Here is a 15,185-nt window from a genome sequence, read left to right as displayed (position 1 = left end):
CTTAGATTAACTGTATTGTCCTCTGAGTCTTAAAACAGTAATTCTCCTTCCCAAACAGCCTTTCACAAGTGTAATTTTGATTAGATAATGGTAGAGATACTTAGGTGTTTAGCAGCTTTCAAATAACATCTTGCATTCACTTCACTGGTTAAATGACAAAGAAGCAAGTATAAACCAATGCCATTAAATCAGATCAAATTATATTAAATTTGCAATTTAAATAGCTTAATACTTTATTATTATGGTGAAACATCATATTATGGATTTTACATTTTGCTTTCTATCTGAAGCAGTACAAGATTTTGCAAATAAGGGTATATTTTCTGAAGAAAAAGTCAGAGAGCATTCTGTTTAATTCTGGAAGCTAATTCCTTATGGTATCTCTCCTAAAAATCTTTCTCCAGTTCTCCCGTACAAGGAGTTTTTATGAAGCCACAGGAATAACATCACAGACCTGCCAACAGAAGGATCATTGTAATTCCACCTCCATTTACACCCCTAAAATAAAGCCATCAAATGTGCCTGTGAAATTTGAATAAAATGAATTGTATGTTTGCTTAGAATGATCCAAATTCCTTTTCTGTAAGATTTGTGCACAGCCAGTCATAGCCAGAGGTGGTGCAGAGGCACTGAGGTTTGAGACAACTGCTGTCCTTCAGTTTGCAAGTTCTCAGAGGCAAAACAAGTCCACGAACATTGGCCAAGGGTTCTGCATCACCACTCCAACAGAACTACCAGCTACAAGGGAATGTACAGATTGCCTGTGCACCTGACTCAGAGCCAGATTTCTTTTCAGGAAAGGTTTCAAACTTAGACAAAAATCAGGATGCGATACCCCCAAGAAAAGTATAGCTTGGAGATGTTTATTCATGAAGTTCAAATACATTTATTCTATTCTCAAAATGTTTGGCATGTAATTCTCTCTTCATCTAATGTAAAAAAAGAGCACCAAACAAAATTACTAGTTTTGATTAAGCTGTTGCCTGTAGGGCAGTTAAAAAACGTGGACACACTCAGTGGCTCTCAACATGTAAGAAAAAAGAAACACAAACAGTAAAAGCACTCAAGAAAACTAGATGTGATGACTACTGGCTTGTGCATGCAGCTTTCCCAGTTTCACAAACAAAAGCTCAGCACATCATAGTACTGAATTTTAACTAATAAAACCATCATTTAGGAGAATGGATGTTTATCAAAGTCTTGATGATTGTTTTCAGCTAGAAAGCAAGAGAATTGAGTGGGACAAAGCAATTTTTTTCCTGTGCTCTCCTCAGATAACAAATAGGGACAACGTTGCCTGAAGAGACTCATATAATCCCTGAACCATGAAACTTATGTCCACACAATGCCAATCAGCACAACTGGAACACAGTTTTTTCTTCCTCTTCATTTTTAGATTCTCAGGACTGTAAGTTGCATTAGAAACATGATCTGTAAGTACTTGGATATATATATTAAAATATTTATTTATTTATTTATTTTTCTTACTTTCAAACTGAAAACTGCTGGCCTGAGGACAGGACAGTTCTTTGAGAATGCATGAGTTTTACTTCAGAGCAACCTCACTTCCTTGGAGCTAACCATACCAGGTCTTACACAAATAGGGTAAACATTAGAGTGTGTGCATAGTCTGCATTTCTTATAGCTGTGGTTTACATTTGAATTGTAGGACTTTGGCACATCACCTCAGGGCATCACTTCACTCACTTCACCAGCTACAAAGAGCATAGAGCCAGTGTAGGAGCAATCAGTCAATTCAGCCACATGAAATTCCTCTGAAGTTACACAAGAGATGATACTAAGCAACAGAAGACACAGTTTCATAGTTGTTCATCCAAGAAACTGTTAATCCAAAGTAAGGAGCTACACAGTAGGACTGAGGACAGTTTAACTCTAGGGGATAGAAATACATACATGTTTTGAAATGCTAGACTCTAAGGCTACCCAGCTGTGCTGGAAGCACTGACACAGCTAAATAACTAAAAGGAGAGACTACGCTAAGCAGAAGCAACTCTGGGAGGAAAAAAAACAGAAGTATTTACTGGTCTTAAAACTTAAGTGAAATCAGAGCAATTAACAGCAAGGCAAGTACCATCTTTATGGTATCTATGATACCTGCAATGTAATAGAGAAAGCCCACCCCTAAGTGGTCCTCAATGGTAAGTACACTGTGCCAGCTGGAAAGCCAAACATTACAATATACTACCCAGACACCAAGATGGTTACTTATTACTGCCTTAAGAAAAAAGAATGGGCACATTTCAAGATATTTTAGGAGTTTATGATAGTGATTTGCTTGATATATTCATTTTTCAGCACAAATGAAAAATCTGGCAAGAATATCCCATTTTTCCTTACAAGTGATTAATCTTGTAGCACCACCCACAGTAGATAGTGAACAGTACAACCAGTACATTTTTTCTGTTTGCAAAGAGGTTTCTCTCTCTTGAGAAACTTATTGTATGAATTCATTCATGTAACCAGGCTGAAAATATTTTGGATTTATAGTCCCTAAAGCATAAGTTTCCAAAAGGAGATTATTAACAGAAAAATTAGCTAATATAAGTACAAAGCTTAAGATGAAAGGAAGAAGAAACTATTGTGATTTTATTCCATCAGTATTTCAATAGTCAGAGAATTGAAGCCCTTTCCATACTAGATAAATCTGAATTAATAACATGACTCTTAAGGGAAGTTTAAGAGTGATGGTGTAATGAAAACTGTCAGTTGGTTGTCCAGAAGGCAGGTCTCTCTCTCCACTGCAACAGAAGCAGAAAATCCAGAGCCACTCTCTTCTCACTAACCACTGCACCTGCCTTAAACATTTCCCCAAGCACTCCTGACTCCCAATAACAAGGGCACTAAATAACAATTTACAGGTTTTCTTCAGCTGCTAACTTAACCTTCCACATTTCAGGAAACATACGTCTGTAATACACAAAAGAAGACAAGGCAGAAATTAAATGACTGTTTAATTTTCCATTAATACATGTAAGATAAAAAAATAAAAATAAAATAGTAGTTTCATTACCTGTCCAGTTGCTGTAAAGTAGATCCATATCTGTAATCTCAAAAGTAATTAAAAAAAGTTTTGATTTGGCACATTTAGGTTTTGTTTACTTGTACGAGTACAACCAGAAAAACCGTTCCAGTTTTATTTTCAACTGCACATCACTTTTAACCTTCAATGAAGACAGTGCATCATTTAAAATAACCAAATAACCCAGTGCAGTTCTAGGTTAAGGTCAGCACATGATCAAAACTTAGACCGGTAATTTAGAGAAGAAAACACTTGGTGGCTGCCACCCTGCGGCAACAGCCTGAATGTCTGTTGTCCTTATTGTCTGAACAAAACTGGAACTGAGCAACCACATTTCCCTATATCCTAGGCACAGCCTTTTGGATTAGTCAGCGAGTTGCTCAGAGGTACAGGTTTTAAAAAGGGAGTTTACGTATTTCTGAACACGCTTAAAGCCTAAATGCGTGATGTGTGCTATAATCCACCATTGGAATCTATCAGCATTCTTGCAGGCTGTGTGGGAATAAACTGTAGTTTTGCATCGAGTTACAAACGATTGATCGTTTTGTGCTGAAAAGCAGAGCCCCGGTCTCAGAAATGTCACCGTTTCGTGACGCCCCCTAGTAACACGGGTTTCACATCTCAGCAGGCATCCTCCTTCCCTCCCTCCTGCTCTGTAGGTATTCCAAGTTGCCCTCTCTGCACTCCCCTCCAGCTGTAGATGGAGCACTGACAGTTTCTAACAGTTATACACTAGAAGATTGTGGGTTGGTTCTTGAGGTTTTTTTGTTTGTTTTCTTGTTTCCCCTTAGGTAGATCTGTGGTGATCTGGAACTTATTTAGCCTGTTGTGCCCTGCTTAAGTAGGCATTTGTTACTATTCTTCCCACAACAATCCAACCAAACTATTCCCTTAGTGCTGCAAGTAACTAGCAGAAGATTTTGCTGTATTTTTCCATTAGTTATAAGCCAATTTAAATACAAATATTGGCATTTCCATATTTGAAATTCCCACTGTATTAAACTCTCAAAGCTTGATAGGTGATATTGACAGCACAGTATCCATAAATATGAAATATCAGGGCAAAAGTTAATCTAGTATACACTGCCCACAAAACCTTCAAAGTTACATATATATTGGTTTGGGGTTTTTTTTGCATTCTGGAGGAAACAAATTTAATCATCACTGCCAGGCATCCAACACAAAATGTGACCCAGACATCACCCTATCTGAAGATGAGCAAGTTGATGGCCTTTTAAGTGATCATGTTTCTTTAAGTACTGCTTACACATTGCTTGTTAGAATAGATAAAAATGGGGTTTTGTGCTCTCCAAAAACAACTTTTTAATAAGAAATACAAGCCTGAATGGAATTAACACTTCCTTTTCCAGCCAGATGCAGACCACTGTGTGTATTTATCATATAATTACTCAGTCTACAGGCCACACAGATGGCACAAAAATGAAGATCTGTATGGACAGCAGGCAAGCCTGAGGAAGCAAAATCTGTATCCTTACAATAAATAGGATGTGAGATTAGCTCAGTGATGGCCTCTTGCTTGAAAAACCTTGCAACTAATTGCTTCCTACTGTGTTTGTAACAATCTGACCAATGAGGACTTCTCACTTGAGGCAGCTGGGCTATCTGCAGGGTCCAGCATCCTCAGCAGAAGCAGCAGTCTGCTTCAGTGAAACAGATAAAAGTGCCTCTATGCTCCAAGTGTCAAGCAGTACAGAAAGTCCTTTAAGCAATATTGGATTTAACAGAAATTGCTTAGGAGAAGCATAACACTCTCATTACTGCCCTTTTGCTAGAAATTTTCCCAGTTTTGTTTCTGAAGTGCTGATATTTTTATTGGTCTTAATTGGGCAATTTCTTCCACTAATCATCCAGGATTTATCTCTGAAGGGAGTGTACTATGCCATGCAAGGCTGCCATGATTTAGAGTCCAGAGTATCTTCCAATGTTTAAAGAGCCTTGGCACTAAAAGCAAGCTGTCAGTGCCATTTCCAAGGCTACAAAAGAAAAGGCTGCAAGCATGGAGCCTTAGGGAAGCTGGAAAAAGAATCCAATTACCCCAGCAAAGTCAAGGGAAGCCTAAAGCAATGCAGTGCCAGGAACTGATGGGGTCCAACACTTCCAGAAGCCCACACCTCAGTCTTCCCCTTCTTTGGATTGAGTTCTCTCAAATCAGCCATTTTATAAGCATTGCCCCTTGTAGAACTGTTAAGGTATTGGACTATGTAAGGCAACAGGCTTTGATTTGCCCCCTACCCACCCCCATTTCGGTATGTCTGTTAGAAGTCCTCTTCACTCACAGGAGTGCAAAGTTCAAATGTTTTACCACAGCAACAGCTGCCAGTGAGCATGCTATTATCACAGCCATCATTCCTCCTGTTATTAACAGCACTATAATGTACTGAAATCGTTACCTGCAAAACGGTGATTAAAACAGTTATGAGGTCTGCAGATAGTACTGATGCTACAAGAAGGTTTATAAGAGCTTTCTCTAAGGACACATCTCTAGACATGCTTGTACATCCAGCTCTGACACAAAGCCAATCTACATCTGTTTTCTAGGTTTGGAGAGACCCTTTTCTCTTGCCAAAACCATCCTTTCGGTGAGTACTGCAACAAAACCAAAACACATACTCACCAACACACCTCCTTCATATCTGCCAGGAAGATCAGTGTGTTTGGCAGCTCCTACAAAAAAAAATACAAAACAACAAACCAATTTAGTTATATACTTACCAAGCTTGTTAAAAGACATGTGGTTGATAATATGATCCCTCTTTCTTTTTATTGTTTCTCCTTCATGCATTCTTGAACCAGCTCTTGGAATTATACTCTTGGAAGAGCCCCTTTTGAATCCAGTAACTTTGAAAGAGAACTATGTAACAAGAAATGAAATAGCTGAAAGGAAAACTAGCAGTATTTTTTACTGGTTTTGAAAGCAAGAATTTATTTCTTAAATTTTTACAAACATGATTTTATACAAATAATACAAAAACCAAACTTTCTATCCACACTGAAAAAAATCAAGATATGCTCAGTATCTTCCCAATGCAGGTTTGGTTTCAGTATCAGAATAATACTACTTGGTCACATACCATGTTGTCAGGTGCTGTAAACTAATGTAACTTTTAAGCTATACTAATTTACACCAGCTTTCATAAACATTTGTATCAGATTATAACAATCTTCCCACACACTAGTGTGGGGTCAGGTTCCCAGTTCAGTATTTCCCCAGTTAACCTCCTGAAAAGCAACAAACAATAAAACCTCCTTTGGGGAGTTACTGACTGTAGGTTATGCCTGTCACAAGCAACCACACCTTGCTTATATAAACAGATCACACATCTATTTCCCTCCTCTCCCGAGTCACTGGAAACTACTTCCAGAACTGTGGTACTCTGAAGAGTAAAGCCTCCTTCCAACTTTGGGAGATCTCAGGAGTCTCAATATATGCAACTTTTTTTCGACTCCTAGTTAATTTTGAGAGAGCAGGGGGAAAATAAAAAGCCTAGATAAAAGAATCTTCTAAAAAACAGGGACATTCCAGTGCTTCATTTAATTCACTTCAAACAGTCTGCCTGTGTGTTCCTTCAGTACATCAAGGACTTTCGCCCAGCCACCTTTTTTCCTTCAGAACAGCACAAGCGTCCTTCTTGTGGATAGTTTAGCAATGGGGATAAACTCTCTTCACCTCCAAAAACCAAAAGTTTCTTTTTTTTTTTTTTTTCTCCCTTCTTCCCCTTGGGATTCTGTGTTAGCCTTAAAACATCCCCGGGAGGAGGCGGGAAGGCACAGCAGCAGTGTAGCGCTTCCAGTCCTTCCCGTACTTGCTGGAGCACCGGTGCTCGTCCCGAAGGCAGCGGTGGGTGAGCAGGATGGTCATATAAACAATGTAGAAATAAGGCAAGATGTGCTCAAACCCACAAGCCAGGCAATAGGCCAGGGAGCCCATCAAATCTCCCGTGTAGTTGAAGTGGCGTGCCCACCCCCAGAACCCCGAGGTCATCAGTTTGCTGTGGTACTTGGTGCCATCCGCAGACATGTAGGAGCACTCGATATACTCGGGTTTCTTGCCCCAAATCTTGCAGTTCCCATTCGTGCGACGGAAAAGGTCCTTCTGGTGGTTGGTGGTTCTGAAGATGTAATAGCCAATCAAGCCCAACATCAAGACCCCTATGGCATTAGCCGTGCACAGCTGGACAGGGTGGTACACCAAATACAAACCCTGCAGAAAGAGACAAGCAGGGATTTACTTTAAATATATGCTCAGGGTGCCAGGCTGACTCCTTGACCTACAACGACCCAGAAGAGATGAGTAGAAATAATAGAAAAATCCACCCTACAAGTAAAACAGGAAAATTTTCACAAAGCTCTGCATCCTACATGTTTTCTGTCTCTCTCTCTCTCTCTCTCTTCAAAATTACATTTCTTAGGGGAAACAATAAGAGGGCAAGTTGCAAGAATGCACCCAAATCAGGGCAGAAGGAAAAGAAAACAAAACCACACCAAACAAGCCAACACCCATCAAAAAATCCTCAACATGGCTGGAGTACAGAAAGGGACAGAAAGGATTTAGAAAAATATACAGATGCAATAGACAGTGACAGAAAAAGGCACAAAAGAAGGGGAAGAGAGGAAAAGATGTCAATTCCGTGAACAGACAGTAAGCCTTCCTACAAGTGAATTGTTACAAAGGATGTTGTAAAGGTTACTAAGTATTCAGACTATCTAGGAACAATTTAAGATAAAAATCAAACTGCAGGGGAGAAGGTTTCTGTAAAGTGTCTTTCCCTTTAGCTCAAACACGTGTTGTGCCACATTTTTACCTGCAAAGTATAGAGGTAAGGCAACCAAACACAGTCTCCCCAACCCAAGTACCATCCAAAATGATCATGGCAGATATCAATGGTTTTCAAGTACCAGGCTTCATTCCAAAAGAAGTCCAAAACATAAATACCCTGAAACAGAATAGTTTCCCATTAAGAACAGAGCACTGTCACCAGTTACCTTGTTTAACAGCATGAGCCTAATCTCTCTGTGCTGTCGTGTGCTAAGATCTCAAAACTGACTTTTGTTTTTATTGTAACACCTCAAAAAGAGAGTATTAAGAGAAACATACCACAAAAATATACTGCATTTATACAGATAAAGCAGTAATAAGCAATGCAAAGTAAGACTAATCAAGATATCTAAGTCAAATGTGCTACTGTAAGGACATACACTTAAAAAACGTACTTGCATTAGACCACTTCTACCTATCTTCAGCATAGAGAGTCTTATGCTTAGAGAGGGGAAATAGAGCTTCTATTGAGTGGACTCCCACTTACACATATCAATAAATAAATCCAAACTATGATTTGTGCTTATTGCTTTGGGGTCTCTTCAGCAGGAAGCACAGCACCCAAATAGCTATTTTTAGGTGTGGAGACATCTGTAGCTCTGCACATCTCACACACACACAAGTCAGTTGCAGTGCTGCCCTTGCAAAAAAACACCTGCCCAATCTTGCTCCAAGTACAGCCATGGAATTAATCATTGTTCTCTTTAGGTTCATGATCAGGCTATGCCTGGTTCCAGAACACAGGCTCAGAGAAGTATTTCTTAAGTTCACAATGAAATCTGCTGGTGCAGATATGACCATGCCACTGGTGGCACCCTGAATGAGTACTGCAGAGTGTTTACAGTGGCACTCTGAATACAAACACCCAAAGAAATTACTACAAGTGTCCAAAGAATCAAGCCCTGGTGCATCACCACTGAATGAGATTGTCCAGGCAAGGAAAAACTGTGCAAGTTCAATTTCAACACAAGGAGTTGTTTTTCCTTTAATACTAGTCTGTTTCCTCATTGTCTTCTTATTTTTCTCCTTTGAATTTACCTGAAGGACATTGACAAGGATCATGGAGTTGGTTACTTGGCCATACAGCTCCTGTTGTTTAGCAGCATAAGACAGGTTAATTAGAGTCCAGGCTACAATACCAGGACGCCCATTGAAGAAGAGCTTGAAATCAAACCACTCTCCTATTCGAGGGTTAAATTCAATGCCCATCATGTAGTCATAAAAGAAGTTGCCAGTGAATTTGCTAGAAAATTAGAAATGTACACAGTTACACACAAACACAGGTAATTACTAATCTGACTACACATTTCAGATTCACTTGATGTAATGGCAATAAAAATCATAAAACCATGTAACATTTTGCAAGATAACACAAACTGACCCAGCCAAAGCATTACATTAGTAGAGAGAAATTTTAGCTTCAGAGGTACCCTAGTTTATTCTTGTTAACACTTTTGAACAGTCTAACTATAACCGTACAACCATCTTATTTGTGACAAATAAGTATCTGTGACACTGAGGCTGCCAGGCACATGACACAGAGCACGGTGCTAATGAAGCAAAGACCTGCAGTTATAGACTGGCCTCTCTGTCTGTGCCAGTAAAATATACTCTGTCCTTGTCATTCTGTGCAGCATTCAACTCACATGTCTGATTATCTAGTATTATCTGGCTATTAAAAACCACATACCAGTCTTTGGCATTGGTGGGGAAAAAGTAGCCTTTAATCATTGCAAACGTGGAAACTGCATATCCCAGGATATTGGCACACCACAGGAGAGGAATCCAGTTGTCAAAAATGATGGTGGGTGAGAACCAGTGGAAGTAATAGGCATTTGCAAACCAAAGCACATGGGTAATGATCCAAGCCTGAAGTCCATTGATTTCATACTTATTCACTGCACCTAAAATAGGAAGAAAAAACTGAGTGTTAGTGACATTGCATTAGTACAGCTTTTTATTAATATGGATATGCACACAACATATAGAAGATCAATCATGTGTTCATGAAATGACCTCACTCTTTGCACCCTCCCAAGTAAGTATCTTGTGACACTTTCAGGAAAGTTACATTAGACTCTGCTGTAACCACCAGGATTTGTTAGGCTGAATTTTTCTCTCTGCTCTCAGTTCATGAAACGATGAATTTGGCATCTTCCCTAACACTGGCTAAGGTAAGAAACTGCCCTTTGTTACACTTTGTTCACATCACACGTTTTGTTCAAGTCTCATGGGTTAACTTGGCTCCAGCAGGTGCAAATGCATTGACAGATATTAGCAATAGTCCATTGCTGATTTTAAGTGCCAGAATGATCAATCTGTATTTTCCCATTGCCCTTGTGGTGCCTGCCATATCAGTAGTTGTACTAACACCAAGATACAAAAATTCTATCTTTTATTCTAAAAAAATTCTGTAGGTTGCTTTTATTTTTGTTTGAAGTAAACATATGAGGAAGGTGAAAGCATTCGTGTTCACATCTTCTCCAGATACAATCTTTAATAACCCATATGTTAGAAATACTATCATTTTAAAAGATTGTACAGTGTGCATATAATCTAAGGAAGAACTTACCAGCAGGGGTGACAGCACCTTCTTGCACACCTCCTACGTATCCAGGAAGGAATTTATGGCAGAAGTCAGGAACGAACACATACAAAAACACCTGGAAAGGAGAGAGTCTATTAACAGCAAACACAGACAAGACAAAACCCCAAAAAACACCATCCCTTTCATACACATATAAATTCTAACACACAGCGTATTCAACTAAGTATTGAAGAAGCAAACACACTAAGATTTAGCTGTTGTGTTTTTAGATTAGGAATATGTTCAACCTACTAAACAATTACTGTATGGTTGCTGTACTTTTTTGGTGGGAAGGCTGGACAGTTGGTAACTAGATTCAGGTCCTTATCCTTTTATTTTGAAGTTAACCTCTGTTATATGCAAGTCGTTACCAGATTTGAAAAGACAAACTGAGTAGTTGGATAAGTTAGACGATATTTTACAAATATAAGTTATATTTCATAAGTCAATGTTCTTTTACTATCTGTCTATAGAAAATACCACTTCTTCTGCACTGTTACTGTACAATATATATACTGTGTATTAATTTAAAACAAATTGATACTGGTTCTATATCGTTGCTTTTTCTTAAAAACCACATCAAGGAATAAGTCACACGAGGAATGTTACACAAGGAATCTTTGTGTATATTCCCTACATACTGATTTTTCAAGCCCTTAAGCTTAATTTGGATTCCAAAATGCCACAGGAAGTGCTAGACACCCAAGAGTAAATGCCAAGGTGGGATTCCATTATCCTTTGTGTAAAAGGATTAATCAAGCAGTTGTTTGAAAAAACAGCCACTACATCTAGATCATAATCCAAGAACATACCTGGAAAGTGACCCAAAGAGTATAGATGCCAGCAGCTCTATAAGTCAGTGCAGGAGTCTTGTTCCAGATGTCAGACAGATGTTTATTACCCGTGAGCAAGTCAATGAGTGGATCAGTCAGAGAGCACTGGTACTGGTCACAGGACATTATGAAGTAATAAACAATAAGTGGTGCAAACATGAGCAGGAAAAGGATGCTTGCCAAGGAAAACCAGTCCACCTCCCTGTAATCCAAAGCAGAGCATTTTTTTTTTACCAGCTTACATTTAAAACAGTGGTTTGATTTAAGTCACCCAGTTTTTTCAGACTAACCAGATGAAAATGGTTTCAGGGCAAACAGCTATAAAAAAAAATTCACATGCTACCTATTTTGGCACAAACTCTTAGAAAACTGTGCTAGTTTATTAGAGCAGCAGAACAGATAGTATCTGCCCTGCAAAAAGTAGATTCCTGTTACAGCCTTCATGTTTTTATGTCAATTATGGGTATAACTGGTAGAGTGTCTGGTTGGAAGTGGCAAGAGAACCACAAGAATATTATGCAAAGCTTGGAAACACAGAAAAGACAGACCCTCTAGCACACACTGCCTGTGTTGGCAAGCCACATCCACACCCAGGGCTGTTTCCAGCTGCTATACAATACTCTACAAATCCTTGCACAACTCTTTATGAGTCATAAATCTGCTGCAGCAGGACACATCAGCTGATGATGGCACAGATAGATAGATACCTGTTTGCCAGATCTCAAGAGATATTTTGTTCAGCCCTTGAAGGAACTACAAATGTTACTGATTGTTATTATTTGTTTTCCTTATTTGGAAGGAGAAGTGTGTTTTAACCTAAGCCATCTGGCAAGCTCTCTCTCTTAAAAATCTTGAAGAACTCTGGTATCTGTCACTACAGCTCATTATCCATGAGCTTCCAAAAGAAGGGCAATGTTGCAATCTGTTATGAACAGAGTGAAGATGAAAGGAACTGTGGCATCTATAAAAGAAAGAATGAACCAATCTGAAATACAACGACTGATTAAGGTCATCAGCTTCTCTCACCAGGCTCTTCCCCACTGGGCTTGAGATGTCTGAGTCCCATTTTGGGCGCTTTTGCGTTTTCTTTCTTCAGAAGGTTTTTTCTCCTGATGGGCTGCCATGATGTCCTGTATGAAAGAAAAACACTCATGCTTTTACTCCAGCTGGTTCTTGGCAATTATTAAGGCTTTACAGAAGAAAAATACAAATGAAAGTTATTGTATAGCCTTCTGATTACAAGAAATTTGGGGAAGGAAAAAAATATTTCCCAATCCCTTGTGATCTATTTGGAAAAAAATAACCAAAACACTGATATCATAGTAATCCATCAGTGTTCTTGCTAACTGGAACTTTCTTTTAAGGTATATTGTACAACATATGGCTTATTACTTACATGTGAGATGCAGAGCGAAAAAAAGCTTGTTTTGCTACATTCTTACACACCTCTGAAAAGAAAGTCCCATAACTAATTGCCTTTCTTAATTAGAGAAACACTACTGTTGTAACATTAAGTGTACTGGACCTTGGCAAATTCTGTTCTTTTCCCTGAACACCTTGCTCCATACAGGCTAACTACTTCAAAGAATATAAGAATGCAGTTTATAATCCCATCTAAACCAGGAATCAGTGGGAATGGAGAACAACTTTCCTAGGCAACATCTAATTCTCTCTGTGTAACATGCATGATAGCTTTCTTTTGCTTTGCCCAAATACTTCTTTTGCTGAAGATCAACATCCCATAACCTGAACATTTCTTAATCCCTCATCCAAAAAAGGGTAATTTTCCTGAACTTTGTCTCATGGGAAGATAAAGACATTAAAACACATGGAGCGTTGCTGTTTGCCATTCATGGGGGAATTTGCTAACAGTTGTTAGGCTTGTACGTTTTCAGGCTTTGATGTTTTAACGCAAACCAGAAACCAGCAGTTATTTCCACTGAAACAGAAGTGACAATACAACAAATTGTCAGGGCCCTGAGGACAATTCCAGGCCTTACTGTCCCTGCCTGGCCTGACCCAGGACCTCCCTGACCTTGCTCATGGTCCACAAGACCCATCTCAGCCCATCCCAGGACCATCAGTGATGCCACAGGAGTGCTGGTCCCTACTGCTACCAGAGCAGCTGGTCCTGCTGACCCAGCCCTGACCCACAAGCTGATGGCCTGGCCTGGCCTCAGCCTGTCCTTGTCCCCATGGACCTGCTGGGCCATCTCAGGTCTGTGTCTGATTCTGTTTCCCCTCACCAGTGCTGACCCTGACCCCCAGAGCTGGGCTGATGCCCCTGCCTGTCCCAGGCCTGGCCCCATCACCCCAGGCCTGCCTGGCAATCAGGACACCTGCCCCTGACCTATGGGCCAGCTTCCCAGCTTGACCTGCCCGGTCACCACGAACCTGCCTGACTCTTCACTGAACCTGGCCACAATCTCTGCACCTGCCCCGCTCACCTCACAGGGTACGACGGGGCTGACAGGCAAGCCCCTTGCCCACAGCTGTGCTCCCTCCCCCGAGCTCCCAGCTCCCGGCCCCTTTAGGGAGCAGCAGGCTCCCACTGCCCCCCCGGCACGTTAAGGAAAAGGTGCCTCGGTGCCAAAGTCAGGACAGGATCAGCCCCAAACGCTGCTATCCCAAACCCTTAGCTTCTTAACAACAGCCCGAAGCAAAACTCACAGCTCAAGTATCAGGTGCAGAGGGAACTCCAGAGTTCCCAGAGAAGCCAGCGCAGGCTTGAGGGCTGAGGGATGGACACGGCGCGTCCAGGGAAGAACCACACCAGCCACACCATTCGCCGGGGAGCTCTTCCCCTTTGGTGTCGAAGCCCCGAACCCAAGGTACAAGCAACGCGGGGAAGTCCCTTTCAAGCAGCAACAACAACAGCAACAACAACAGGCCTTTGGTCCTTCTCCTCAGCGCGACCCGGGCTTCCCGAGGGCAGCCCGAGAGCAAACCGCAGCAAACCCGCCCTTCTCCACTCCGCCCCGCAAAAATAACGCGGAGCCCCGCTCACGAACACGCGTTTTAGAGGGGAAAAAACCCCCAGCTGACGAGCGATATCCCGCAGAGCCCCCCCTCCCCAGGAACACGGCAGCGGGCTGCCCGGGAGGGGCTGGGCAGCCCCATGGAAGCCGGGAGGGCAGCGCCAGGCCCCTGATACCAGACACGGGCACCTCAGGGGGGGATTATCGGGGCAGGGGGGGGGTTATCGGGGCAGGGCCGGGGGGTGCCGCGCACGTTCAAACCGACCTGGAGGAGCACGCCCCACACGGACCCCGCCGCAGCACCGCGCAGCCCCTCGCCTCACCGGGACCCCTCCGCGCCGCGCCGCGCCCCGCCCCCTCCGCGCCGCGCCGACCAATCCCCGCCGAGCTCCCCCTCCCCGCCGCGCCTTCCCATTGGTCGAGCGCGCTCCGCCCATGGGCCGAGGGGGCGGGGCGCGCGTCCCGGCCCGCCGCGGCGCGGCTGGGGAGGGCTGAGGCGGGAGCCCGGCGGGTGGCAGCGCCGGGCTCGTTCGTTTGTGTGTTTGTTTGTTTGTTTGTTTGGTCTTTTCGTACGGAGTAATTTTACCTGCCCAGGGCACGGCGTCGTCGGCGGCTGTTCCCCTGAGAGCAGGCGGGAAAGCAGGCTGGCCGCCGCGCAGCGGTGGGCGCGGAGGGCTTGATTCCTCCGCGGCGCACGAGCGGCCGCTAAAAAAAGAGCCGAGGTGCTGGGAGGGAGGGAAGCGGCGTCCGGGGAGGCGTTTCGGTGCGGGATAAATACACAACCCCGTGTGCAAGGAGGCTCTCGGCAGGGAGGGCTGCGGGAAGGGAGGCGGGCGGGCTGTGAGAGCCCCGCGGCTCTGGGCTCCGCCCGCTGGGCGATGCTGGAGCGCGGAAAGCGCCCAGAACCCCG

The 15,185-nt window shown here is 42.4% G+C and overlaps 1 protein-coding gene across 2 annotated transcripts; it reads right to left on the bottom strand.

The window, feature by feature from the left end:
- Positions 1 to 5,956: 5,956 nt before the first annotated feature.
- DHCR7 (7-dehydrocholesterol reductase) lies at positions 5,957 to 14,629 on the bottom strand. 2 transcript variants are annotated; one of them, XM_051621408.1, is made up of 8 exons: positions 14,541 to 14,629; positions 12,324 to 12,427; positions 11,277 to 11,499; positions 10,450 to 10,540; positions 9,568 to 9,781; positions 8,916 to 9,120; positions 7,864 to 7,995; positions 5,957 to 7,262 (listed from the first exon to the last, which is right to left on the bottom strand). In XM_051621408.1, exons 2-8 carry the CDS (start codon positions 12,419 to 12,421, stop codon positions 6,798 to 6,800), a joined length of 1,428 nt encoding a protein of 475 aa, XP_051477368.1. In that variant the 5' UTR covers positions 12,422 to 12,427; positions 14,541 to 14,629; the 3' UTR covers positions 5,957 to 6,797. The 2 variants fall into 2 exon arrangements, with proteins under 2 accessions (XP_051477368.1, XP_051477367.1); XM_051621407.1 differs by lacking the exon at positions 14,541 to 14,629 and adding an exon at positions 13,968 to 14,149.
- Between the last annotated feature and the right edge of the window lie 556 nt (positions 14,630 to 15,185).

This window comes from Apus apus, chromosome 5, assembly GCF_020740795.1.
Source record: "Apus apus isolate bApuApu2 chromosome 5, bApuApu2.pri.cur, whole genome shotgun sequence".
In the NCBI taxonomy this organism is placed as follows: Eukaryota; Metazoa; Chordata; class Aves; order Apodiformes; family Apodidae; genus Apus; species Apus apus.
Note: the sequence above shows the minus strand (reverse complement) of the source record. Positions and strands in the feature narration are given on the sequence as shown.